The 27498-nt window shown below is 53.1% G+C and overlaps 6 protein-coding genes across 6 annotated transcripts; 2 read left to right on the top strand and 4 right to left on the bottom strand.

Annotated features, from left to right (window-relative positions):
* Nucleotides 1-384: 384 nt before the first annotated feature.
* Nucleotides 385-3615, top strand: PG998_004029 (ATP-dependent DNA helicase 2 subunit 1; the record flags this gene model as incomplete). The annotated part of the gene is made up of 1 exon (XM_066870847.1): nucleotides 385-3615. The coding sequence occupies one exon, from the start codon at nucleotides 385-387 to the stop codon at nucleotides 3613-3615; it is 3231 nt and encodes a 1076-aa protein (XP_066734597.1).
* A 730-nt stretch (nucleotides 3616-4345) lies between these two features.
* PG998_004028 (Guanine deaminase) lies at nucleotides 4346-5943 on the bottom strand (the record flags this gene model as incomplete). Its single annotated transcript, XM_066870846.1, has 2 exons — nucleotides 4346-5595; nucleotides 5673-5943. 2 exons carry the CDS (start codon nucleotides 5941-5943, stop codon nucleotides 4346-4348), a joined length of 1521 nt encoding a protein of 506 aa, XP_066734596.1.
* A 702-nt stretch (nucleotides 5944-6645) lies between these two features.
* On the bottom strand, nucleotides 6646-11171 carry PG998_004027 (uncharacterized protein; the record flags this gene model as incomplete). The annotated part of the gene is made up of 2 exons (XM_066870845.1): nucleotides 6646-7739; nucleotides 7796-11171. 2 exons carry the CDS (start codon nucleotides 11169-11171, stop codon nucleotides 6646-6648), a joined length of 4470 nt encoding a protein of 1489 aa, XP_066734595.1.
* PG998_004026 (uncharacterized protein) lies at nucleotides 11171-12983 on the bottom strand (the record flags this gene model as incomplete). Its single annotated transcript, XM_066870844.1, has 2 exons — nucleotides 11171-12930; nucleotides 12977-12983. The coding sequence occupies 2 exons, from the start codon at nucleotides 12981-12983 to the stop codon at nucleotides 11171-11173; spliced, it is 1767 nt and encodes a 588-aa protein (XP_066734594.1).
* Nucleotides 12984-16894: 3911 nt separating this feature from the next.
* Nucleotides 16895-22633, top strand: PG998_004025 (fatty acid synthase subunit alpha reductase; the record flags this gene model as incomplete). The annotated part of the gene is made up of 3 exons (XM_066870843.1): nucleotides 16895-17423; nucleotides 17489-22464; nucleotides 22523-22633. 3 exons carry the CDS (start codon nucleotides 16895-16897, stop codon nucleotides 22631-22633), a joined length of 5616 nt encoding a protein of 1871 aa, XP_066734593.1.
* Nucleotides 22634-24954: 2321 nt separating this feature from the next.
* On the bottom strand, nucleotides 24955-25902 carry PG998_004024 (uncharacterized protein; the record flags this gene model as incomplete). Its single annotated transcript, XM_066870842.1, has 4 exons — nucleotides 24955-25392; nucleotides 25434-25524; nucleotides 25601-25782; nucleotides 25840-25902. 4 exons carry the CDS (start codon nucleotides 25900-25902, stop codon nucleotides 24955-24957), a joined length of 774 nt encoding a protein of 257 aa, XP_066734592.1.
* Between the last annotated feature and the right edge of the window lie 1596 nt (nucleotides 25903-27498).

The raw sequence follows: 27498 nt of genomic DNA, 5'->3' as shown, positions 1-27498 counted from the left end.
AGAACATGATATCAAAACACTCAAGTCTGGGTCCTTGCCTTCCTTTGATGAAGTATCTCATCTGTGAAGTTCGAGTTCACCCATTTCTGCTCGTGCCACTCTCAAAACAAATCTCCAACTCGTGGGCATTTACATCCACGTTGACACCATCTTGTGGTTGTTGGTGTCAGCAAAGCGCCTACGCATTCAACCGAAAGGAGTCACGAAAAGCAGACGCACGGGCCCACGACCTGCGCATCTCAACAAGTTACTCCACCAAAGTTCGCTAACTTATCCACCATCACCACGGCTATCTAGGATCTAGGTCACTTCAATGGGCGCGCTGAATGTTCGCGACACGCGACTTTCGACCCCAATGCTGTCTGAGAGACTGCATCCGCCGCAATGGATGCACTTCTCAGCAGTATTGCGCAGAGTGTAAGAGCCGAAAACCACAGCAACAGCAACGCCTGTGATTCAATCGAGGATATATGCCAATCTCTGGCCAACTACGTTGCGCGACGTACCGACACACGCGCCGAACACATATCAAACACCTTCGAGCTCCGTCAAAAGGCGACTTTTGATATCGTTGTCGAGACCGACATCGCTGGCGGCGAAGACCCGGGGCACCAGCTGCATCAGCTGCAGCCGCTTGTCACGCGAACTGTCAACGCCGCCGACACTGTTTTGGATCAGCCCGCCGACGATCCCGTTCTGCAGCGCATGGTCGCAAAACACATAATAAGTGCTGTTGGGCAGGTGGATGGAAGTTTTTGGAATGTACGCAAGGTGTCGAGAGGCGCGCAGGGCTGGGACTTCACCTATCAATGCAAACACTCCCTAGAGGAGTGGAAACGCCAAAATGCAAAGAGCACAGGAAGGCTACCCATTGCTGCTTGGAGCGGCCCCGGTGGACAAGACCCAATCAACATGGCCAGACCTGCCTTCGACTGCCGCGGTACCGTTTCCATCATGTTCTCGAGAACCAACAGAGCTATCATGATCAAATACGAGCACACGCCATTGCACAAGACCGTGGCCGAGTTAGCCGACCTGCTTGCTCCAGTGATACCTCCGCCTGTTCCCAACGGTAACCATGTTGGGACCAAGTCGACTAAGGCGAAACGGCCCCCACCAGCTGAAGGTGATGAAAGCACACCTAAAAGAAAGAAGAAACGAAGGAGCAAAGCTTTAGACGAGGAAGCTGATCAAGACGTTCCCGAGGGGCCGGTCACACCAGCCCAGGAGGCTGCGAACCCTGGCCAAGATTCCACGAGCGCCAGTGCTCCTGCCGCTACACAGTTCTTGGACATTTCTGCAGAAGAGGCTGCGAGACGAAAGGAGTTGGCAGTGGGACTGTTAATAGGAAAAGGAATCGACCCCTCCACACTGTCCGAAGAACAAATGAATATATTCTCCAACCAGGCACCCCATTTGCGGGAGCAATCTCTAGAAATGTTCGCTAAGTACGGCGCAGAGCGACTGAGGATTGTGCATCCCGATAAGAAGGACCAACCGGCTTCAGCAACCACTACCCCGGCTCAAGGTACCCCGAATGTGGTCGATGTTACCATATCAGGTCCTAGTACGGCTGCGCCTGGCGATACAGAAACACCTACGAAGAAAAGAAAGCCGCGCAAGAAGAAGTCGGATGCTGCAGCTGAGAGTGTGGATGACACGGCGGCCTCTCGGGCTGTTGAGCCTGGTAATGCAGAAAACGGCGGGATGGAAACCACGCTCATGACACTTAAGCCAACAACGCAGCGGAAAACACGTGGAACATGCGATACCTGCAAAACTCGAAAAGTCAAGTGCACAAAAGAACACCCAGTATGCTCGGTTTGCGAAGAGGCCGGCGAGACGTGCGTGTACTTGCCGCCCCGGCCGAGTAGGAAATCGGAGAAACCGGCAGAGAAGTCTGCCGAAACTGTTGATCAGGATACAGATGTGCAGGCTGAAGACGATGAGGAACACGCTGCGGAGCTGGAGCAGGCAGAGCAACCCGGTCAGGGTGAGCCGACACCGATTGGGCAGCCGGTACAGATCACACCTGTGCCAGTACCCAGGCCAATGCAGGCTGTCCAACAGGCTGCTCCAGTTGCTTCAGCTCCCGTCATAGATCTGGACAATGATGAATTTATCCCTGACCCGAACATCTTATCAGGCCCAATTGAACAGCCACAACCCGCTGCACCACAGTCGACGAATACTGATTATTTTTCTTCGAATGGTGACATGACCTACTCCGATGCCGAGGGTTCAGAGGCCGCACGATATGCCCATCAGGCTATGGCTAACCTCACATTCCCGTCTTCGCAATTCCACAGAGACACTTCACAAGTTTCACCAGCTTTGTCTTTTCCTTCTGCAACACAGCCAACCCAACCACCATTGGCGTACTCTCAACCTCAAAGTGTTGCCCAATCGCAACCCACGAGACAAAGCTCTCGAAATACAAATAGGCGCAGTCTTCCCACCGGCCCCGCCACTCACCACCAGCGCACCGACTCCGGAATCACAGCCGCAGCCCCAAATCGTTCTACAACAGGATGGAACAACCCGTCCCACCCACCAACGGTACCTGCGCAGGACACTACTAGATCGCCAAACATCTTGCAGGCGCAGGCGCCGTCGCAGGCTGCAAAACAACGGCCCAAGTCACGCAAAGCTGGAAATGAAGCTCAAGCCCACGCCCACCCGAGTCCAAATACCATGCAAGCTGCCATGACGCTCTCGCAGTCAGTATCGCAGAAAACTAACCATGTGCCACCGGGAACAAGGTCTCCGTATCAAACTACCAGGAAGCCAGCGGGAAGAACACAGTCACGCCAGGGACACAGGTCACAGACTAATACGCCGGTGACGCAGACTCCAGTCCCGCCACCACAGCTTCCCGCTTCTTTCAACACGCCACCCAACGCCTATGGGCATGCCAACGCCCCGGCCACAACTGTAGGGTACGATACGTATGGTCGTTATACTACGAGCAATAATCAATATCACAATACCGCTACAGCCGGCGATGCTGGCGCACAGAGCTCGTACGAGCCTGATTCGTACCAAGCCCAGTCTACGACGACGGCAGGCGCCTCATATACAGCACCATCATATGATTACTCGAGAAGCAGCGGCGGTGCTGCAGGTGCCAGTACTGCGCATGACACGAGTAATTATAGCGCTGCGAACGCCAGCAACTCCAGTTCCAACCAGTGGACGTCTGCTCAAGCTCGAGGCTCGCGGTCAGACACCACACATTCGTACCACATGCCAGCTACGCAAGCAGCGCCAACGAGTCCATATGGCACACGATCAACCTCCCGACAGGCTTCTCAAGCTGGGTACAGCCAGTCTCAGCAGCCCAGCTACAGTTCATATCAAGCCCATGGCGCCAACCAGCCACACCAAAGCCAGAGCAACCAAACTTGGTACGGCTTCCCAGCGGCAAGCACCGGCACCTCGAATCACACCAGTTACAACAGCAACACGGCAAACACATCCTACGCGAGCACAGGCGCTTCTACTAATACCGGAGCGTACGCAAGCCACCGGCCCAATATGCCGGGTTACCCAGCCGGCTATGGGGATGACTCGACGATGTTCGATCTGCTGAGCCGCGGCCATTCTGCCAACTAGGTACCAATGGAGCGGCACCTTGCCTAGCTGGTGGGAGTATCCCAGCAAAGGGATTCGAGGCAGATTTATGGGTGTTTAGATTTGCAATTGCTTCACAAGCTTACATCATGTACACAAGGATAGCGGGGCTAGAAGGACATATGTCCCCGATGCGCGTGTACTCTACTTTGCGGTTATTTGAATTTGTATACCCTAGCCAGCTGGGAGAGAGAGAGTTCAGCTTGATCAGATAACGGAATATATTATAAACCTTTGCCATGTTCTTGGTGAATCTGACGGATGAGTCCTTATCCATCACATGGTGGCATGTAACAGGGATGGTCTAAGTAAATGATGTGAACTATGTAAGCATCGCTGTTTGTGTACATGGCCTTTCTATTGTGAGACGAAGGCCTAGGAGTCCAATAACTTTCTATCTTTCTTGATCTATCCCTTGTAAATGTAAAAAGCCAAAGACCGAATACATGAAGACTGCTTTCTAATACAAGTGTCATGTGGCGACACAATCCATCAGCCTAGAACCGTACTCCTTCTTCGTCTAATGTCTTCACCCTCACTCCCAAACATTTGTCGACATATTCCGGCTATCAGGTGAAGTATCAGCATGCTTAGGGATTACATTTCCCAAACCCCGAAAACTGCCTTCATAGCTGGTATCGGAGATGCATGAAACACCTATGTCAGGAAAACCTCAAATGACAAAGGTAGTCAGTCACCTGGATATTCGTCATCACGATGAAGGGCGTTGGTGCACCAGACGTCCCTTGACCCATACCATCTTGGTGTTCCGGTCATCGCCGTTGAATAACCACTTGGCGATGCGCTCATCCCACGTCTCCCAGCCGAAGACATCCACGTTACCCTCGTGAGGGTCGGCTACGATGACGCCACAACCATTGTTGCTGTTGCTCTCGTCGTCACCTTCATCATCACCATTATCGGCCACCATGTTGAGCCCGACCAGCTGCGCATCCCACTCCATGCCCACCTCAAACCCGCCCACCTTGTGGTCGAGACCGAGGACCTTAGCCCCGCCGCGCGTGGCGAGGTGCAGAACCTCCTCGACGCCCAACGTAGCCTCCTCCCGCCTCTTCTTGTCGACGTCCGAGGGCGCGCGGGCCGCGTCGCCCTGGCTATTGTACGGCATGGCCAGGTGGCGCGACACGAGACTGGCCAGCCGCGCCGCCTCGAGGATGCTGGGCGCATAGCCGCCGCTGACGTCGGTGCCCAACCCGACGTCGATATCGCGATCCAGGAGCCAGCGCACGGGGCACTCGCCACTCGTGAGGGCCGAGTTGGAGCAGGGGCAGTGCGCGACCTTGGCGCCCCTCTTGGCGACGAGGGCGACCTCGTCGTCGGTCAGGTGCACGGCGTGGGCGAGCACGGTGCGCTTGGTCAGCAGGCCGAACATGTCGTAGACGGAAGCGTAGTCCCTGCTGTCGGGATACTGCTCGCGCACGAGGGCGATCTCACCCACGTTCTCAGAGATGTGCGTCTGGATGCGCAAGTCCTGGTCCCGGGCGACGTCGCCGAGACGAGACATGGTTTCCGGGGTGCAGGCCGGGGCGAAGCGCGGAGTCAAGATGGGCGCCACGATGTCCCCCTCAGGGTCGATGGTGCGCATGTGGTCAATGGTCTCCATGGTGCGTGCCAGGACCGCGGCGGGCCCGCCCTTGTCGATGTAGTTGTCGGGCGCATTGCGGTCCATGCAGACACGGCCGACGAAGGCGCGTTGGCCGGCGGCGAGGCACAGGTCGGCCAGCAGGTTGGTGGCGGCCACGTCGATGGTGGCATAGTAGGCGGCCGCGGTGGTGCCGTGCGAGAGGGTGCGGCGGACCACTTGCGAGTAGACGCGGCGTGCCCGGGGAAGGGCGGCCAATGACGCTTCCATTGGGAACGTGTACTTGTTCAGCCAGTCCAGCAGGGTCGAGTTCCCGAAGATGCCGGCATTGGGGTATTGCGGGGCATGGATGTGTGTATCTTTCGTGTCAGAGTCAGCGGACGGCGATCTGGTGGGCTTCGTCTTCCCCGGAATAGATGTGTATCTCCTGCCTTACCTATAAAGCCGGGAAAGAAGAACTGCCCCTCCTTGCAAACCCGGACCTCGACGTCGGCCGCCGCATCCCAGCCCAACTTGGAGCACAGCGTCTCTGCCGCTGTGGCTTGGTCACGGCATTGCAGCTCGATAGCTACAATCCTGCCCGACTTGTCGACGGCAACAGATGCATCGTGGAGATATTCCAGTTGATTGAGCGATTTACTGTGTACGAAAGTGCCCACGAAGAGCTGGTTCTTCTGCAGCGCAGGTGGTGGTGGTGGTGGTGTCATGTTCAATCCCTCGACCCTGATCAAAGCAGAAAAACAAGACACTGACCCCTTTTAAAGCTCGCTCGCTGTATGTCGTTGAGACGCGCGGAGTTCGGATCCTAGTTAGGTAATGTGTGTGTGTCGGGGACGGGCGGCCAATGGGCGGAGGGATACCGATCCCCAAAAAGATAACTAGCCAGCCTTAGTACTTCCGTCTGCCTGTCTTATCTTCCTGGTTCCTGCATTTGTGTTTGCCTCAAGAAGCCGGCACGTGGCATTCTCCGCGTTTGCTACTCCGTTCCGTGCGTTGTCGCCTACTGACACCCACGACTGGCCAGGCCGGCTTCGGCCGCTGCCGCCCACCATTGATTGAATCAATCTAGTTCGTACTTCCCGTACGTAAGGCACTTGACAATTGGAAATCGAGGTAGGCCATTATCTATCAATCCTCTATTACGCGTGCTGCCATAACGCCACTTTCTCTCTCTTTGGGTAGTATAGTCTACTGAAATCATATATGTGCAAAATCGTTGCTGTCATCCTCCCCATCCTCCAAATAAAAGCCACCGGGTCGCAAGCGCCGAAACTTCTATACATATACATGGACATTCGTTACTTCTTCCCTTTTTTCCTGTAACCCATGTCGTTGAACGTCCCATCCTCTAATCGATGCATCCCAGTCGTCATTCATCCTTGGTATATAGATTGTTGCCCTAGCCCAACTTAGGCCTCCACGTCTTCCTGCTCGCCAGCCCCGTTGACGGCGTTGTCATCTTGGTACGAGTCCCACTTGTTCAGGATCGCCTTGATGTTGGGCGAGTTGGTCAAAGCGTACACGTTCTCAAAGTACTCCTTGGTGAGCTCGAAGGGACGAGCCGTCACGTTGGGGATGTACTTGCCAATCAGCTTCGCAGGATCAATGCTAGTCTTCTTAATCTGCGTGTTCAGGAAGCTTCGGAACGGCTTCACGCCCGATCGCAAGAAGGTGGAGTGGAAAGGCACGTCAATACCGCGGAGCGGGATCGTCGCGAATCCTCTCTCAAGCTCCAGCGGCTTGGGCTTGGCCTCCGTTTGTTGGGCGCAGCCTTCGATGATGGTGACCAGATGCTGCTTGACTTCCTCGGGGCTCAGCGTCTTCTTGAGTTCGACAATGTCGATCTTCTGGATCTTCAGGTAGTTCATCACCGCCCCAAGCGTGTCGAGAGCCCGCAGATCACCCGCGCAAACGTACTGCATGTTGGCAATGTTGTAGTTGACAATCTCGAGGAGCCAGTCCGTCTTCTCCGCGATGTTGCCTACAACAAACCGCAGCGCTTCCTCGTCAAACGACTTGGAGATGCGGCTGGGGTTGACGGCACACATGGAGTAGTTGGAGCGACCGTCGGCGTCACGCTCCACAGCGACCTGCATTGTCAAACCTCGGTAGAAAACGACCGAAACCAGAGACTCAATAGGCATCACGTCGGCCAGTGCTGCCAGGGCAGAGTACTCGCCCAGCGAATGTCCGGCAAAGGTGCTGTCGCGAGGGACAAGACCCTTTGCCTTCATGTCTTCGAAGCTGGCCTTCTCCATCAACGTAAGAGCGGGCTGCGTGAATTGCGTGGCGGAGAGTAGACCTTGGGGCGACCGGTAGGTGTACGATGTTGTCTTATCCGAGATCTCCTTGAAGATCTTCTCCGACTTGGTGCTGCCATCCTGAGCCACCGTCTCGAACTTCATGTCCATGTACTTCTGACGGATGGCCTTACCCTTAGGGCCACCGAAATGAACGGTAAACTCCTTGGGGTTGTTCCGGACAATATGCGTGATAGAGAATCCTGCGCGGCGGCAATTAGTAAAGGATCAAAAACCAATAGTGGTGGGCATAGCTTACCATAGTTGTCCAGTAGGTACTTGTCAGCTCTGTCCCAGACCTCCTTGGCCACAGGACTGCTGTCATACAATTCCATACCCATGCCCTGTTCCTGAGAACCCTGGCCAGTGAAGACGTAAGCCGTTACGGGCTGTTCGACTTCGGCTTCACCAAGGAGGACCTTGTCCTCGGTTTCTTTGTTGCTGACCTCGACCTTGATGATTTTGCGACCACCAATCATGGCCACATGCTGCAGCTTCACCTCGATATCATCGTTGGGAAGTACCATGCCAACAAGAGAGGCGTGGAAGCTGCGTACACGGCCAACGTTGTTCTCGGCAGCCCATGTCTCAACCAGGCTGCGCACAGATGCGCTTGAGTACATTCCGTGAGTGATGGTTCCCGGGAGGTTGGCATAGCTGGAGAAGACACGGGACACGTGGATAGGGTTGTAGTCTCCGGAAACCTTGGCGTAGGTCTCGTTCGAAGCAGGGGCCTTGAGTTGCAGAGGTGTCTTGCCACTCAATGGGATGGGGTTCTCGAAGTAGACAGGCTGCTCGATCGCCGATCCATGTCGTTCGAGGTAGTCAATCACCGGGTTGCCATGCGACTCGCCAGTGACGTATTCCACACTAGCCACCTGGTCAATCTGCTTGCTAGGACGCTCGAGGAGGATCTGGCCGCGGGTCTCGACGCTTCTGAAGATGGTCTTGTTCTTGAATTTGATCAGACTCTGAAGACGGAAGACAAGAGTCTTGCCAACAAGGTCTTCATTTTCGTCAGAGATGAACCACTCCTTTGACTTGAGCACAGCAACATCCTTAGCCGTGGCGAGGTGCACTTGCATCGGAGTTTCAATCTTGCGCTGGAAAGTGTTCTCGTAATCCGTGTAGGCTCCGCGGTAAAGGAACTGCGAAGTCACTTCCATGACTGGCTCACCATCACGGGTGATGGTACCGCAGACCTCGACCATCTTGCCAGAATCCTGGTTAATGATGGCGTTGACCTGTGCGGTTGTGCTGACGGTATCGCCCTTCTTGAGAGGCTCGGCACCAGGCATCATACGGAAGCCGTTGGACAGATGGACAAGCTTGAGGAGATCTCCGTCAATCTTGCGAGGGAAGATAGGCTTGGTGATTGCCTTCCATCCGACAACGATGGCAAAGTCCATGGGAGCATAGACGACCTTGCCAGGCCGGTCGACGAAAGCCTCGCCAGTGTTGCCAACAGCGTGGACAAAGTCGTTGATGTCCTGACTCGTGATGGTCGCGCTTCCGCCATCGAACTTACCGGTGACGGGAGCATCGAGATCGAGCTTGTCGTCGCCGAACCATGCACGCCAATAGAACTCCTTGATGCGGTCGTTGCGGTCATCCATGTATTCACGAATAGGAGCATATCCGGCATCAGGGTGGTATGTGAAGCGCAGAGGAAGAGCAACTGGCTTTCCGAGCGCGGTTGTGTCCTTAATCATATTGACAACGATCTTGTTCTTGCCGTCGAACTTGACCTCGATGACATCGACATATTGATTATGTCTGGGCTGCTCCTTTACCATGATCGAGGTCTTGCTAGGGTTGTTCGGATTGGAAATCTCAACGTACAGGCCACGAACAGGAGCGAAGATACGTCTCATTGGGTTGGTCTGGTACTTCTGACCTTGCACCAGAGCTTCCGACATGAACAGAGCATGGCGCCATGAGCGTTTCGGCCCGGCAAGGAGAGCCAACCATTCGTCCAAAGACGGCAAGGAAGCCGTAGGAGACTTGGATAGACGGTAGGTATTCTTGTTGTCGTCGTACGAGACAGTCAAGCCATCAACGTCCGTGGTAGGTTCGGCATCAATGAGCTTGCCTCCGAAGTATTCGATAGTCGGGATCGTCTCCGGCTTGCCTTGGTAAAGGTCCCTGGTAAGGAAGGCGATGTGAGAATTGTGGATACCATCCAGGATGTCCTTGATCGGCTCATCAACAACGGTCGAGTATCGGGCAGCAGTCGGTCCTTGAAGGATACATGTTCTGCCGACATCCTGATCGATAACGGCATCGAGATCCTCGGATTGCCACAGCGAATCTTTCTTGAAGAAGAATTCGAAGTTCTCATCCAATGCAGGCACGAAGGTCGTAGGCTTTTGAGCTGGCTGCATGCACAGCATAAGGAAATGCTGTACGTCCTGAGCGTTGATGATTTGAGTCTCGGCCTCCGGGTACTTGGCGAGGATTCTGTCAATGGCCTCAAAAGGTTCCTTGAGATCAGAATAGTTTTGCAACATTGACATTTGGCCGGTCGAGGGTGTGAAGCGCTCTTCAACTCTGTGGATGAAATCGCCAACCAACTTCGTGAACGAGGGATCAATCCAGCGGGACTGATGCTTCACGTAAGTCAATTCCACCAATCTTCGTACAACTTCAGCGTACGTCATGTCCTCCAAGTCGACGGTTTCGCCAGCCGAGTTCTTGCCGAACCACACCTTCTGACAATCGTCGTTGAGCCTCTTGATGATGTAGTCGCGGTTCTTCTTAAGTTCTGCGACTCGCTTCTCCTTAGGTAGGCTGAAGATCTTCTGATCCATCTCGGCCCAGAATCTGACACCGCGGGTAGCGAGCTTGTGGATAGGCTCACCCATTTCTGATCGAACCGTAATGACTCCACCAGCTGGGCCCTTGTAGGTCTTCTCCCACTCATCATCATCAAGACCTGGCGCATCAATGATGGCCTGCTTGGCGTCCTTGCTGGTGTGGGCTTCCTTGGCAACCATCATGCGGCTACCAAACAAGCAACCATCGAACGGCATGGGTGGGTATCCATACTTCTCGGACCATTTTCCAGTGATATAAGGATAGGTGTCTTCAGCACCACCAAATCCACTACCAGCGACGAGAATGATGTTGTCATAACGGCGGATGCGACCGTACATCTGAAGAACGGGGGTGTGGAAGTCTTCAAACGAGTGATGACCACCACCACGACCACCTGTCCATTGGAGCACTATAGGGAAGGTAGGGTTGGCCTTGGCAATGTTGATGACATTCTGGATTGCTTCCATCGAACCAGGCTTGAAAGCGATGTGCTTCAGGCCAAGCGTATCGATGTACTCTTGAGCGACGTCAAGCGAGGGAACACCGGCGCCGATGGTAAGGCCTTCGATGGGCATACCCTCGGCTCGGAGTCGGCCAATAAGCGGAATCTGCCAGCCCATCGCGCGAGGGTTCACGTAAATCAGGTTGACAGTGATACCTCGTCCAGCGGGAATTGCCTTCTCGATCTTCGCAAAGGCATCAGTCATCATTTTGGCGTGGAAGTAACCACCACCGGCCAGCTCAATCTGGTAACCGGCGTTCATCGTCGCCGCGACAAAGTCCCAAGGGACAGTCGTTGGTGTCATACCGGAGACCATCAGCGGGGGAGACCGAGAAGTCGACTCATCTTCGTGTCGACGAAGGTTTGACCCGTGGAGGATTTAACCAGTCTGGGACCATACTCCTTGACCCAGTCGGCGGCATACACAATCGCATTCTCCTCGTCGCGATCGAAAAGTTCAGGCTTATATCCAACCTCTGGAATCGTCCCGCTCAAGGTGCCGGCGAGAATAACCCGCACACCAGTGCCTTCTTTGTTGCGGCTAGTAAGGATTCCAAGGCCTGATATGCCTCCAGGACCGAAGTCCAAAATGTGAGTGGCGCCGGGGAAAACGGTGGCCTTCTCCCAGTTCACAGGATCACGAGTGATCATGCGGATCAAAGAGGGAACAATATCACCTTGTACCTCTTCCCGCAAATCCTTGCCAGTGCATGTGTTGAACACAGGGATACCAAGAGACTTGGAATCAATCTCAATGTTCTTGAGGTCCTCGTCAATCAACTTGGTGGCGTTGGCGAGGTACTGGCTGTGAAAAGGGGCCGTGATGGGAAGGAAGCGGTTCACAAAGCGGACCTTTCGCTCTGTGTGGGGAATTCGATTCTGATCAAGGCCAGTGGGAGCCTTGACCTTACGGAGTTGCAGGTTGAGACCGTAGAGAGAGATCGGAGGACCAGTCACGACCATGTTCCGCGGACTGTTGATGAGGGAAATAGAGATGTGTCTGTCTTCGGGCAGATACTGGTTGGTAGCGTCAATGTGTTTCTGGACTTCGCTTTGAGGGAGATCACGGATACTAAGCATGGGCGTGGGTTCGCCCTCGCCATTCTCCTCCGAGTCCTGCAACACCTTCGGGGTCAGGGAGGTTCGAGGGAAGACCTGCTGGCTGCGAGCTCCAATCCAGAAGAGAATTGTGAGAGCATCCTTGGCAATCTTCTCGAACGAATCCCAGTCACTAGCGGCGGCAGTCGCGGCAGCCACAACGATACCCTGAGAGTGTCCAGTAGCACCGCTGAAACGATCGCGTAGAATGCCGGGATGGAGGCCGAGACCCTTTCCTAGAACCATGTAGTGGCAGAGCTGGACCAAACCAATCAATGGCAGACTGACAGGTGCAGAGATCAGGTAGTCACCGTCCGGTGTCGTATCCGGAGTATGCAGCCATGTCATAACATCAAGTCCCTTCGCATACAGCTTTTCAGCCTTAGGGTCTCGGGATAGAGTTTGCAACAGCTCTGCTGATGTTGAGACGAGGTCGCCAACAAAAGACGGATATGTCTCGTAGATTTCACGAAGCTCGTCAAAGTACTCGACGATGTTGCCCTGACCGCCGAAGATGTTATACAACTTGGCATCCTCCTCATCAGCTGCTCTCATGATGGCGGAATCATGTGGCCGGATAGCTCTGTTTGCTGTCGAACGGGCAGCAAAGTAGCACCGCACAACTGCAATCTGCTTCTCTGGGATGCCAGGAAGAGTTCTGGCCAAAGCGTGAACATCGTTGCTTCGCAGGAAGACTCGCTCAAACTCATTGAGCGCAAGCTTGAGCACCTCTTCGTACGACCCCTGGCCGTCATCTTCACCCTCTTCTACTTCATGGGCCACAAAGCCCATGTATCTTGCCACCAGCTCGGGTATTGAGGAGGGCTCGTCATCCTGAGCCAATTCGTCTGTAGCAGCGGGTAACGTAGCGGTAAAGCGCTCCTTCAGTTGGTGTGCATAATAGTGAATGCCGGTGGGTACTAAGAAGGAGGTTTCGAGGGATCCATGGGTAAGTGTGAGGGGGGCGGAGGTTGGAACTGGATCTAGGAGTAGAAACGCCCGTCTGGGGGCCGGTTCCGGTACCGTACATGGTGAATGACTGTACGGAATTCTAAGGCGGGAGAGTTGGATGGTCTTCGAACTCGCCTGCATGGAAGACAAGTTAGATCCCGTGTCATAAGAAGCGTAAAAGAGCCTGCAAGTTAAAGTGAACTTACGAATGAATGTCTCCGTGAACTCAGCCAAGAGCAGGAGGCAAAGAGCTTCTCCCAGCAGCGGGCAATACTATTAGGTTGATTTACAACGTAGGGCGGGCAATGCGGTCCAGACGATCAACAATTGAAGACGGGAAAGGTCTGAACAATCTACACGGCGTGTGTAGAGGAGGGGTATTGAATTCTGACGACAGTTTGCGTCGTGGAAGGGAAGAAGTGGAAGAATGGGGATCTTCCAAAGTGGTTGGCTTGAAGGGAAGAAATAGGGTGACTGGAAGGTCGGGACGGTAAAGGATGGGATCAGATCTGTCAAAAGGACGGTGATGGGCGGGTTTCAAAGCTTGCCCAAAGTCAGTGATCTAGCAAGAGCAACAAGAGACGAGACGATATTTGGCCATTCCCATCCACAGTTGAATTGAGCGAGTTGATTATTGAGAGATCCATTCATCGGCAGCAGTAGCAGGCCCGGAACCCCATTACCATTTCATTTGATGGAGCAAGTGTCTACTTTTGCTTGGCCCTCACGCCTAGCTACATCCTGTTCTAGTTGAAGAGCGTTACCCAATCCCCTTGCCTGCCTTGTCCCTGCTCAACGTATCAACTTTTTTTTTCCTCTCCTCTTGGGGCTGCAAGCAAGCTGTCTGCCCTCGCCAAAAAAAATCCGACTTCTTGTTGGGGACTTGTACCGGACAGGGAAGCTAACGCGCAGCCTAGCCCAGATCCACGACAGGGGGAGGGGCAACAGGGCAAGTGGGAGCAGGAGGGTTGCGCGGAGGGTTGAAGTCTCGGGTACTTTCCCAAGCTACCCCCTCTCTCCCCCAATGGATTGATGTCAATTCTCCAGCCAGTAGCTGCCCGCCCAGTGCTCTTATCCGCCCGCATGGCACCCCACTTGGACCAAGACCCTGACTGCAGCATCGAGGATGAACGAGGCCAGACTCAGACTGCAGGCTGGACAGGGCACTTTTTGTTGTTCGATACTCAATACTTCCCACCCACCATCCGAGCGTTTCGGCGAGTATAACGCCCGCCAGCCCACCGATTGATATCATCATCGTCGCTATCAATCTTGGAATTGGGGATGCACGTACCTGGCTGGCAACAACGCGTGGTGCGTGGGTGGCACATCCCTCATGCATGACATATTCTGCCTCGAGCGCTTGGAATCCAGCCACCCATAACAAACTTACTTGCCTATAGATGAGAGATGTTCGTTCGTTGGGGCACCACATAACAGTTCAATGCGCATCGTCAATCCCAACTCCCATCGTTCTTCTCTGCTTTGGGGCTCCAACGTTATGGGTGCATGTGGATTATCAGCCTCCTCTATGCAATTCCAACCTATACATACATAGGCATATGTCATACTTGAAACACAGCGAAAATAGACCCGCCTACCGCCCATACCTGCATGCAAGTGTAAATGTGAGTGTCTGTTGACCACGAGTTCCGAGAAGCGAACGAACTTCCGTTGATCCATAGCACCTTGCCGAGTTTAACCTGATCCAGCCAGATCAATGCGTGTACTGTAGACTTTTAGCCACAATCATCGGACCAGAGGCGGCTTCAAAGTAAGGTTAAATAGACCACAGTCAATATGCCGGCAACAGCCTCAAGGAGCTCGCTCCTATATGACCGCTAGAACCGTTAGATTGTTATTCTTGTACCCAACTACAGATACAATATCCTACCTGAGGCTGGCAATGAATTAGATTACCTGCAATACCGAGGATCTCAAGTATGTGCGCTCGATTTCAAAGAACGCAATTCGAGACCGAAGACATTCCTACTCTACATGATGACCATGCATGAGACACGGATTGGGGTCATTGGAGGGGTATCCTGTCTTCTGTCCTGTCGATGGTATTACTTATTATAGGAAACCCCCGCAGGGCGATGCTCAATGATGTCGTTGCTCGCATCACCTGGCTGTTCTCGGGATCCTATCCATGTTCTTGTGCGCCGAGCACTGGCTAAAACTTCAACAACAAATGCTATATTGAAACAGCGAGTACTGTCAACAACGCGAGTCACTCCAGCACGCCGATCCATGGCCCCATTACATAGAACCTAACGTACTTGTTAATGCACTCTATGGCAGACGTATAGTGCAATTTGATCATTCTCAATAGCTCTCAAATAGTCCAATCCGTAGGGAGAGGCAGATGTGTGATATGTCGGCCTGCTTCAACGACCGACCAATTACCGTGGGGATAATGCGAAAGTATCCGGTACGAAGCTATTGGCAGTTGCACCCACCGGGAGAACGGATGGGGCCCGCAATAGGTCAAGGAACCTGAGTATGCAAGTGGGTCCAGCGATAGGGGTCGGACTTGGAGAGAGACGGTGACGGCTTCATTTGCTTTGCGATGAGTTGTCATGAGCGCCGCTCCATTCTGACACAATACTCGAGCTATTTAACAGGGGTGACTGTATGTATATGTATATCGAGACCAAAACCAAAGCCTGCAGAGCAATTAGTGAGTTAAAAGATCCCATCGCCCACGCCAGTCCCAGTGCCGGGGCTTGTCACTTGGTGTCTGTCAAGACTTCGGCCGAAACTCTCTGCGCAGAAGGTGGAAGGGGTCCTCAACTCCCACCAAGGACAGAAGCCAAGACCATTGGAAAATAGATGGGATGAGACTCTGTGGGGGAGCAAGGGGACTTCTTCAAAGGCGCTATTCCTACTCTGGTTTAGACAGATCAAGTTGGTTGAGAGGAAAGTGGTGTCACGCAAGTGGAGAGTCAGTAGGGAAATAGAGGGGTTCGACGTTCGTTCTTCGTGCCGGACGGTGGGTGGCGGCTGCGAACCGGCGCGAATCTACAAAGATCTATTTACTTCTCCGTGAGCAGTTTGAAGCCCGGAGAGGCGAAATAGCGATGGGAAGCAATCGAACATACGATTTTGAGCGCAAAAGACAACCTTAGAGCAGTCTGATTATGATGAGGAACGAGAAACTGCAGTAGCAGGGGTCTTTATGCATGCTGCAAGAAGGCCTACATATTTTGTACATTGATTGTCGCATTGGCTGTTCCAAGCTGCTAGGTACTTGCCCGCCGGCAGCACGTTTGCAGAAGAACAGGTACCAACGTTAGCGGCCAGACCAGCCAATTTTTTGCGTGTTCAACATTTGGGAAAACACGCGAAACGTGAGGCTACAGCCTCTAGAAGCTGCACATCCCGGCATATCCCCAGTCCCTGTGTACATGTATCCATCCCACTTTGTCTTGGACGGCCTGTCGTAGAAAAACTATGGTGTATCGGTACGTAGAAGTGCGCTCCTTCCAGACACTTTTTTTTGAGACCGCAATTCTTGAGTGGATTTGTCAATTCGAGTGGTATTATTGTTCTTGCAGGGGCGTTGGAACCGCCTCTATTGCACGATACAGACAAGCACCCAAGTCCCGAGCTTGCTCATATTCACCCACCTTCCCTTCCCTCTACAGTAGATCTCTGAAGTCTTCCCATTCTCCCCAATTTCCCTCTGCTTGCCAGCCACACAAGCTCAGCGGTGCCATCCCTTCTTGACTCTTTGTTAATTCAATTGTAATAGTTTCAAGTCGAGGTCAGCTACAGGGACAGCCCAATTGTCAACTTCCCGACCTACTATACTCCCCTTCTCACTACTCTCACGCCTGCACGACGCTTACCACGAGACACCATACCAATAGACAAGATACCCCGCGGAGTCTCGCAAAACGAGAGTAATCGTCTCTCAAGCTATAGAAAACCCCTTCTTGGAGGCGTCCACCTTCTCCCCCGCCGACCCTAGCCACACCGCCCAAGATGCGTCCCGAAGTTGAGCAAGAGCTTGCTCACACCCTCCTCGTCGAGCTTCTCGCCTACCAGTTCGCTTCGCCAGTGAGATGGATTGAAACACAAGATGTCTTTCTGGCAGAGAAGACGGCCGAGCGGATCGTCGAGGTCGGTCCCGCAGATACCTTGGGTGTAATGGCGAAGCGAACACTTGCCTCCAAGTACGAGGCGTTTGACGCTGCAAAGTCCGTTCAACGACAAATTCTGTGCTACAACAAAGACGCAAAAGAAATCTACTACGATGTAGACCCGATTGAGGAGGAGCCGGAGTCTACAGCTGAAAGCTCCAGCTCCAGCGGCGGAGCTGCTCCAGCTGCTGCCGCTTCCTCGGCCGCACCAGCGGCTGCTGCCCCGGCCCCGGCGAGCACTGGACCAGCTGCTTCAGTGCCGGATGCCCCAGTTCAAGCTCTTGAGATTGTCAGAGCCTTAATAGCTCAGAAGCTCAAGAAGCCGTTCCTCGAGATCCCCCTGAGCAAAGCTATCAAGGATCTTGTTAGTGGTAAGTGACTTCCGCAATCCACAAAACCGACGGTCTTCGCAACCTTTACTAATCCTCTTCAATAGGCAAGTCCACTTTGCAGAACGAGATCCTCGGTGATTTGGGTAAGGAGTTCGGCTCCACCCCTGAGAAACCCGAAGACACCCCACTCGACGAACTCGGCGCTGTGATGCAGGCAACATTTAATGGCCAGCTTGGCAAGCAGTCGCTAGCCCTCGTTGCCCGACTCGTCTCTTCGAAGATGCCGGGAGGCTTCAATATCACAGCTGCTCGCAAGTACCTAGAGACAAGATGGGGTCTTGGCCCCGGACGACAAGATGGTGCTCTGCTGTTGGCCATCACTATGGAGCCTCCCGCTCGTTTGGGTTCCGAGAACGACGCCAAGGCATTCCTAGACGATGTTGCGCAGAAGTATGCATCCAATGCTGGCATCAGCTTGTCTACTGCCGCAGCGGCCGGTCCTGCTGCCGGAGGCGGTGGTGGTATGATGATGGATCCCGCAGCCATCGATGCTCTTACCAAGGACCAGCGTGCACTTTTCAAGCAGCAGCTTGAGCTTCTGGCGAGATACCTGAAAATGGATCTCCGCGCCGGTGACAAAGCCGCACTGGCCTCGCAAGAGTCCTCCAAGGTTTTGCAAGCTCAGCTGGATCTTTGGTCGGCTGAGCATGGCGATTTCTATGCCGCTGGTATTGAGCCTGTCTTTAGCCCTTTGAAGGCTCGCACATACGACTCGGCATGGAACTGGGCTCGTCAAGACGCTCTCCACATGTTCTATGATATTATTTTCGGGCGGCTTCAAGTTGTCGACCGAGAAATTGTCAGTCAGTGCATCCGCATCATGAGCAAATCGAATCCTCTACTGCTCGAGTTCATGCAATACCACATTGACAACTGCCCTACTGAGCGGGGTGAAACTTACAAACTGGCCAAGGAGCTGGGTCAGCAGCTCATCGAGAACTGCAGAGACGTTCTGAACGTTTCGCCTGTTTATAAGGATGTTGCTGTTCCTACTGGCCCCCATACCACTGTCGACAACCAAGGCAACATCAAGTACGAGGAAGTTCCCCGACCTAGCTGCCGTAAGCTTGAACACTATGTCAAGCAGATGGCTGAGGGCGGAAAGCTTACCGAGTACGGCAACCGCACACGTGTTCAGCATGACTTCACTCGTCTCGTCAAGCTGATCAAGGCTCAACAGACAATGGCCAAGACCACACAGGCTGAGATCAAGTCCCTCACCAACAACCTACGACAGTCCTTGGCAATGAACGAGAGTCAGATTCTGCCCAGAGAGAATGGCAAGTCTTCCGGCTTGGTCAAGAAGAGCGGCTTGAAGGCAACAACCCCCGCTTCAACCAACAAAGGCAAAACAGAGACCATTCCCTTCCTGCACCTCAAGAGCTTCGATGAGCTTACTGGGTGGGAATACGACAGGAAGCTCACCAAGGTATTCTTGGACTGCCTGGAAGTTGCTGCTAAGGATGGTGTCAGCTATGAAGGCAAATACGTGCTTATGACTGGTGCTGGTGCTGGCTCAATTGGCGCTGAGGTCTTGCAAGGCCTCATCAGCGGTGGTGCCAAGGTCATCGTCACCACCAGTCGCTTCTCGCGTGAAGTTACCGAGTACTACCAGGCCATGTACGCCAAGTTCGGTGCTCGAGGCTCTCAGTTGGTCGTCGTGCCTTTCAACCAAGGTAGCAAGCAGGACGTGGAAGCTCTTGTGGAGTACATTTACGACACGAAGAAGGGTCTTGGCTGGGACCTTGACTACATTGTCCCCTTTGCCGCCATCTCAGAACAGGGTCGCCAAATCGACAACATTGACTCGAAGTCTGAGTTGGCCCACCGTATCATGCTGACTAACCTCCTGCGCTTGCTTGGCTGCGTGAAGGCCCAGAAGATCGAGAGGGGCTTCGAGACTCGACCGGCTCAGGTTGTTCTGCCCCTGTCGCCGAACCATGGTACTTTCGGAAGCGACGGTCTCTACTCCGAGTCCAAACTTGGCCTTGAAACCCTCTTCAACCGATGGCGATCGGAGGATTGGGCTAGCTACCTCACAATCTGTGGCGCCGTTATTGGCTGGACTCGTGGTACGGGTCTCATGTCTGGTAACAACGTTGTTGCTGAGAGTGTCGAGCAGGAAGGTGCACGCACTTTCTCCCAGCAGGAGATGGCCTTTAACTTGCTCGGTCTCATGTCTCCCCAGATCGTTGACCTTTGCCAACACCAGCCCGTCTTCGCTGACCTGAACGGCGGTCTTCAATTCCTGAAGAAGCTCAACAAGCTCATGGGCCGGGAGCGCGCCAACATCACTAACACTAGTGAAGTACGGCGTGCAGTGACCAAGGAGACTGCAATTGAGAACAAGATTGTCAATGGCGAGGAGAGTGAGGCTCTGTACAAGAAGAAGGTCATCGAGCCGCGCGCCAACTTGAAGTTTGACTTCCCGAACCTGCCGGACTGGAAGCAGGATGTGGCTCCCCTCCACGATAAGCTGAAGGGCATGGTTGACCTGGATAAGGTCGTTGTCGTTACTGGTTTCGCTGAGGTTGGCCCATGGGGCAACTCCCGAACTCGATGGGAAATGGAAGCCTATGGAGAGTTCTCACTCGAGGGCTGCGTTGAGATGGCCTGGATTATGGGCTTGATCAAGAACCACAACGGCCCCATCAAGGGCAAGCAATACTCGGGCTGGGTTGATGCCAAGTCCGGTGACCCTGTTGACGACAAGGACATCAAGCAGAAGTACGAGAAGCACATCTTGGAGCATTCTGGTATTCGTCTCATTGAGCCTGAGCTCTTCGATGGATATGACCCTAACAACAAGGAGCTGCTCCACGAAGTTGTTATCGAGGAGGACCTTGAGCCGTTTGAAGCTTCCAAGGAGACTGCTGAGGAGTTCAAGCGCCAGCATGGTGACAAGGCTGAGATCTTCGAGATCCCGGATAGTGGTGAATACATTGTTCGCATGCGCAAGGGTGCTTCACTCTGGATCCCCAAGGCTCTTCGGTTCGATCGCCTCGTCGCTGGTCAAATCCCCACTGGCTGGGATGCCAAGAAGTACGGTGTCCCCGATGACATCATCTCTCAAGTCGATCCCGTCACTCTCTTCGTCCTCGTCTCCGTTGCTGAAGCTCTTCTTTCATCTGGTATCACCGATCCTTACGAATTCTACAAGTATGTTCATACATCAGAAGTCGGTAACTGTATTGGTTCGGGTATGGGTGGTGCTGGCGCTCTGCGTGGCATGCACCGTGACCGCTTCCTGGACAAGCCCGTTCAGAACGATATCCTTCAGGAGTCCTTCATCAACACCATGTCCGCGTGGGTCAACATGTTGCTGCTGTCGTCCTCCGGTCCCATCAAGACCCCCGTTGGTGCTTGTGCTACTGCGGTAGAGTCGGTCGACATTGGATACGAGACAATCATGGAAGGCAAAGCACGTGTGTGCCTTGTTGGTGGTTTCGATGACTTTGGCGAAGAGGGATCTTACGAATTCGCCAACATGAAGGCCACCAGCAATGCTGTTGATGAGTTTGCTCACGGCCGTACACCCCAAGAGATGTCGCGACCCACTACCACTACCCGTAACGGTTTCATGGAAGCCCAAGGCTCCGGTGTCCAAATCATCATGACTGCCCAGCTGGCCCTCGATATGGGTGTGCCCATCTATGGTATCCTGGCTCTCACAACCACTGCCAGTGACAAGATTGGCCGATCAGTTCCTGCTCCTGGCCAGGGTGTTCTCACCACTGCCCGCGAGACAGCCCGGAAGTTCCCTTCGCCCCTGCTGGATATTGAGTACCGCCGTAGACAGATCCAGCAGCGCAAGAACCAGATCCAAGATAGGAAGGAGTGGGAGATGCAGTACATTCAGCAGGAGGTCGAGGCCATGAAGTCTACAGGCGAGGAATTCAATGAGAAGGAGTACATGGAAAGCCGTGTCCAACACATCGAGAAGGAGGCCGTCCGTGAAGAGAAGGAAGCGCTCCGAAGCTTCGGTAACAACTTCTGGAAACAAGACACGACCATTGCTCCTCTCCGTGGAGCCTTGGCTACTTGGGGACTTACCATTGATGACCTCGACGTCGCCTCTTTCCACGGTACTTCCACCAAGGCCAATGACAAGAACGAGTCGTCCGTCATTTGCCAGCAGCTTCGCCATCTCGGCCGCAAAAAGGGTAATGCTGTTCTTGGTATCTTCCAGAAGTACCTCACTGGTCATCCCAAGGGTGCCGCTGGTGCTTGGATGATGAACGGTTGCCTGCAAGTCCTCAACACTGGATTGGTCCCTGGAAACCGTAATGCCGACAATGTTGATCCGATCATGGAGCAGTTCGATTTGATCGTTTACCCAAGCCGCAGCATCCAGACCGATGGTGTCAAGGCTTTCTCTGTCACTTCTTTCGGTTTCGGGCAGAAGGGCGCCCAAGCCATCGGTATTCACCCCAGGTACCTTTACGCCACCCTCGATGAAGCAAGATATGAGGCCTACTGCAAGAAGCTTGCGGCTCGCCAGAAGAAGACTTACCGCCACTTCCACAACGGAATGATCAACAACTCGTTGTTCCAGGCCAAGGCCAATGCTCCCTACACTGACGATCAGCTCAGCTCGGTGCTTCTCAACCCCGAGGCACGTGTCTCAGAAGACAAGAAGTCTGCTGGCCTGATGTTTGCTGCTGATTTTGCGAAGAAGGCGGCCCTTGCTGCCCAGACGTCGGTGTCGAAGAGTACAACGCAGGCTCTTACCGAGACTATGGCTCGTGCCCTCCCGATGAACAAAGGACAGAAACACGGTGTTGATGTGGAGGATATCTCTGCCATCAACATTGACAATGAGACGTTTGTTGAGCGCAACTTCACTGAGCAGGAGATTGCTTACTGCCGTAAATCGCCCAGCCCGCAAAGCTCCTTTGCTGGCCGCTGGAGCGCCAAAGAGGCTGTGTTCAAGAGTCTAGGCGTTCAGAGCATGGGTGGCGGTGCTGCTCTGAAGGATATCGAGGTCCTTCCCAACGAGCACGGTGTTCCTACCGTCACTGTAAGTTCCAACAATCTTGTCACAGCTTCTACTTAGTCATGCTAACCATTGTTTACAGCTTCACGGCAATGCCAAATCAGCTGCCGAGAAGGCCGGTGTGAAGGAGGTGGTTGTCTCTATTTCCCACACGGACCAGCAAGCCATTGCTGTGTCAGTGGCTTCGTTCTAAGCACCATAGTGTGTAACGCGTTATGTGAATGTATATATTAGACTTTGATGATACAGGTGTTTGACGATGGAGGTGCTTTTTGGCTTTTCTACGTAGTTGTATTTACATCCATTACGGACGATAGACGAGCAATGACATCGAGTGGGAAAGGACAGAAGGAATAGAGAAGGGCATTAGAAGCTCGGTGGAGGCGCCGCCGATACTTCACCATATCTATTACCCAACGTGGTATGTGTCAACAGCAAATATACATAAAGTGATTTTACCCTGCACAGACGTCCTCGGCATCATGGGCATAAGTCAATGCCAGCTCCACCACGGGCTCGGCGACCATGTAGAGCCATAGGTCCGCTCCCTCCACAACTTAGTAAGTGACACTGCCCCCAATGCTACCTCTGATCTGGTGTAGAGGTAGCCCTGAACTGGAATCAAGACCCCCACGCTAACGACTGCACGATGAAAAGCTTGATCTTCGGATCGTACCGTGGGATCGCACCGTTGCCCTCAAGCCCGGGCACTTCTGGGGACAGGGCAGCCCCATGTGCTAATTCAGGATCGTGGATCCAACGTGGGGAGAGGAACAAGGATGTGTCGGGGCTGTATGTATGATAACATGTCATTGTGATCATGGGTCGATTTTGGTCCCCTGCTTAGGTCGCTTTGCGTCATTCCGTCTTAGCCATAGTAATTATCAATCATCTTCGTTCGTTTAATTCCAAGCTAGGTTTGCTCATTGCCAGATAAATAGCGTCGTTTTTTCTCAGTGGTAGTATCGTACTCTCGTCCTGGACTTGCGAGTACAGCATCAGGGGCTGGACCTGCAATTGCTCAGCACACATATCGCGTGGCAGAACGATAAGAAAGGGCTTGCCTCACCAGCTGCGTATTGCGTGAAGAAGCCCACATATAAGCACTATGAGATCAAGGCATCTCCGTATTGCTAATTGCCAACTTGGATCGTTCAAATAAACAAAGAGCCGCGCAATCCGCATATCTCGGTTCAATCTCTGGACTTTTCGAGGCGGGACTTCAGTGTAGGTATTTTTCCTTCGGGCCGCTCTCACGGCCACGTGGCTCCCGATTCCTGATTACTACCAGATTCCTCGCCAGCCAGCTAGGTACGCAAGTAAACTTACTTTGGAGCCTAAATAACCTCATTTTACCGGGGTTATGATATGTGGTGGGTGTTCGTTGCATGGAAAATGGTCATCAAGCTGCACCATCGCTTTGGTTGACGCATGGAAGTATTTTACCCCTTTTTGGCCTTAGCCACAATGGCTTGCTTCGTGACCAAGGCTTAAATCGTATCAAATGATGTCTATTCCAGGCCGCAGTGGCTGACCTCTATTGAATGCAGGAGGCCTGTAAGCTACTCACTTACTTTGGATGTTTTGTAGCTGCAATGTTGACTTGTTCCACGTAATAATTGTCACGATCTTAAGGTGACTCGGTGAATCCACTGCCCATATCAGACGGCCCAGCCGGTGTTACGAGGGATAATTGTTATTGTGGGAATCTCATGTATTCACCAACGTCATCCCATCTTTGTAGAGCCGCAACGGGTTTATCTGATGTTTAAACAGAGGCGCCAGGTGCCATTCAATGATAGCGATATGGGGAAGAAGATCGAATTCTTCCAGGAAGCAGATTCGTCATCGGACGGCGATTGAATATTGATACAGCTGGGCAGCGCTTTCTTCTGTATATAAATCTCGTCAGCCAGAACTTGTGAACGCATCCTCTCCATCGATACACACATATGCTCACAGCGACCACGAATGGTATAAGCATCACACCAACACCAAATCTACAACATATATACTCGGCGATGTACGAACTTTTACCCCTGAGTAAATCATATCTACTCAAATGCTGTGCCAAAAATCGCTAATATGAACCTAAGTCCATCAAATATAGTGCATCTCAGTCATTTGCACCCATCCAAATCATCGCTACCAACGACCAAGTCTGCGGAACAAGAGCAAACGTATGTATTGTGCCATGACACATATACTCCGCCGGCGACATTTATTACCCCAAACAGCGCAGAATCCAATTATACAGTCTCCTGACTCAATGGTGATAGATCAAGGTCAATATACTTCGATTTCCGAGCAAGCTAGCAACATGTCTACTACAAACGACAACCAGTGGATGGGCTACATGCAGACCACTACCCCTGAATCCAGTGGCACCGACGGCAATGGCGTCCAGGACAACCCCATGGCCCAGAACAACTTCGTGTATGTTTCGAGATATTTCTTGTTTGCCTTGATTACCCCGCCATACAACTTCGAACGCCCCTCAACTAATTGATTGTGTCATCCAGACCCGTCAACAATTTGCCCCAGCAGCAGCAACTCATCGCCCAGTCCCAACAAACCCGAAAGCAACAGCCGCAAAATGCCAATATCCAAGCCCAGGGAGGAGGAATTACCCGTCGTAGAGGCCCCGGCATCATCGGCCGCGGCATGCTGCCCTTGAGCGACGGCTTGCCCATCCAGGAGTACGAGCGTCGCCGTCAGCACAACAGCCACCAGGCCGAGGAGAACAAGAAGGAGCAGCGCGAGCGCAATAACGAGGCCGCCCGTCGCAGCCGCCAGCGCCGCGCCGATCTCATCAGCACCCAGACCGCCGAGATCCAACGTCTGTCGCAAGAGGTCGGCGCCCTCACCCGCGAGCGCGACTATTGGAAGGGCGTCGTCGAGCGTATGCAAGGGGGTGGTGGTAGTGGCGGCGGTACCCAACAGCAGCAGCCGCTATCATCGTCGCAATATCTGGCCTACCCGGCTGCCATGACCCCCTCCGCTGCGCCGCTCGGCCATGCGTCCGTCGCTCCGGCCGCTCCGATGCAGACTCCCCAGTTTTCTGGCATCGCTACACCTTCACAGCTGCCGAACCATGTCACTCCGTCTCAGATGCTGAGCCAGTACCCTGAACTTGCTTCCATGCCCCCTCAGCGCCTACAGGCCCAGGCCGGCCAGAACCGTCAGAGCTCGGCCCCCGTGTCGCAGACGATCGCTTCGGCTGCTTTCGACAATGACTCTCGACCCCAAGTCGAATCGGACAGCTTCACCGGCTTCGATTTCCTTCAGTCGAGCAACACCTACACCCCCGATGCCACGACGACTTCGGGCGCCGTTGGCAGCCTTGACGCCAGCGTCTTACTTATGCAGCTGGAGGAGTACGAAAACCAAATGAAGAACGGGGATGCCCTTGATCACACGGAAGACTTTGACGTCACTCTTGGCCAGTCGTCCTAGGCTCATGTATGGACGTTCTGGGGGAAATATGAGGGAGCAGTATAAAGAAGACGCTTGTTAAGAGCTGTAAGACTTATAGGCCAGCTGTATCAGCAAGCATATGGTTACCTGGGCGCTAGTCGCGGAACTCAACTCGGGCTGCCAGAGCAAATCTTCTGCTGGCTCCGAAGGTATCGCAATGCTGTAGATAGAATACCGTTCTGCGTTCTTCTTTGCCTATGGCAACTATTCTGGCCGGAATTACGAATTGTACTGAATTTTGCAACATAAGCGGCTTAATGTAACCATCCCCCTTGTGAAGGGCTGTCGGGTTTGTGTTGCTTGGTTTGGTGTATTTTTGACTTGTGAAGTCGCCGATGGCTGTTGTCATCGCCGATATCTGGCGTCGTCGTCGATGGCTTGTGATATCGCCGATGCGGGCTAAGTGCACAAAATAAAGCACCACCAAGTCGCCGGTGGAGTTAAAGCGGGCTTTTCTAGTGAAAAATACCACAAGTCGGCGATGGGCTGTGCCATAGATAAACTTGGCGTGCAATATTCGATAGTCAGCTTTCACACATGCTCGAAAAGAAAAGAGAGAAAGGTTCAGTGGGCAATCGGTATTTTGGAAAAGAGCCTGTCCGTGAGAACAAATAATTCGTCTTTGGATGTTTGAGAAGGCCTTTGACGAACGTGGCATGGACGCATCAGTTGACTCATTAGCAATGATCGTGATATTTGCTGTCACCGGTCACCGATGTAACCTCGTACCCCTTTACACCGTCGCTGATGCAATCAGAGGTGTAGTAAGCCCGAGAACCATTGTGTGAACGAGGGTGTTGGAGCCACGATTATTTATCGCCTTCCCTTGTCCTTCGAAGCTATTACGCGTCATAATTTCGTCCGCTTTGTGAGCCTCGTGATAGCTAATTTGGTGTTGGCGAACGGTAATCTGCGAATACGATGAGACGGGGGCAGGCACTCTGACAGATGATGATGATGAGGGACAGAGAGCGGGAGAAGTTGTGGAGGTGAGCCAAAATAAATCGGCGATGCGATCTATTCAGGAGATTTTGAGCCTAATGCCATTGATTGAATTTCAACAACTACAACCTCATCCAGATACCAACCATTCACGCCATCCTGTTTTGAGAGTCGACCTACCTGTCCACCCTAAGTCCACCAATCCCTTCGATCAAAGCTCCTAAGTGAATTGAACAATTATGTATAGCGTAATGGTACTAGTTGGTAGTTCAACTGCCCCTTTCTGAACCGAGGGATGTTTTAAGACATGTACCCCCAGATTATCACATCGTTTCTTGATAATACGTTTGGCTCTGCGCTAATGCCACGGGAGCCGCCATACTTGTAGTGTGGCTCGCCAGATGTGAAGAGATCACTTGAACCTTTGTTGCCAGTTATGAGTGGTAGCTTGTATATCTCGGACAGACTAACTATACTGGTACCAACTCCTTGCAACCTTTGCTCAAGCTCTATCGTCACAAGCAACCTCATTGAATGTTCTCATCGACGTCACCGCCTGTTCTTGGACGTCACCATAGTCTGCCGTTGAATTAGGGTCAATTTTTACCGGGAGGCCGAGCGTACGGCGTTATTCCTAGA

The sequence above is a fragment of the Apiospora kogelbergensis genome (genome assembly GCF_038363985.1).
Source record: "Apiospora kogelbergensis strain CBS 113332 chromosome Unknown utg000002l_segment0_segment0, whole genome shotgun sequence".
In the NCBI taxonomy this organism is placed as follows: domain Eukaryota; kingdom Fungi; phylum Ascomycota; class Sordariomycetes; order Amphisphaeriales; family Apiosporaceae; genus Apiospora; species Apiospora kogelbergensis.
The sequence above is the reverse complement of the archived record's forward strand: the minus strand, read 5'-3'. Positions and strand labels throughout refer to the sequence as shown.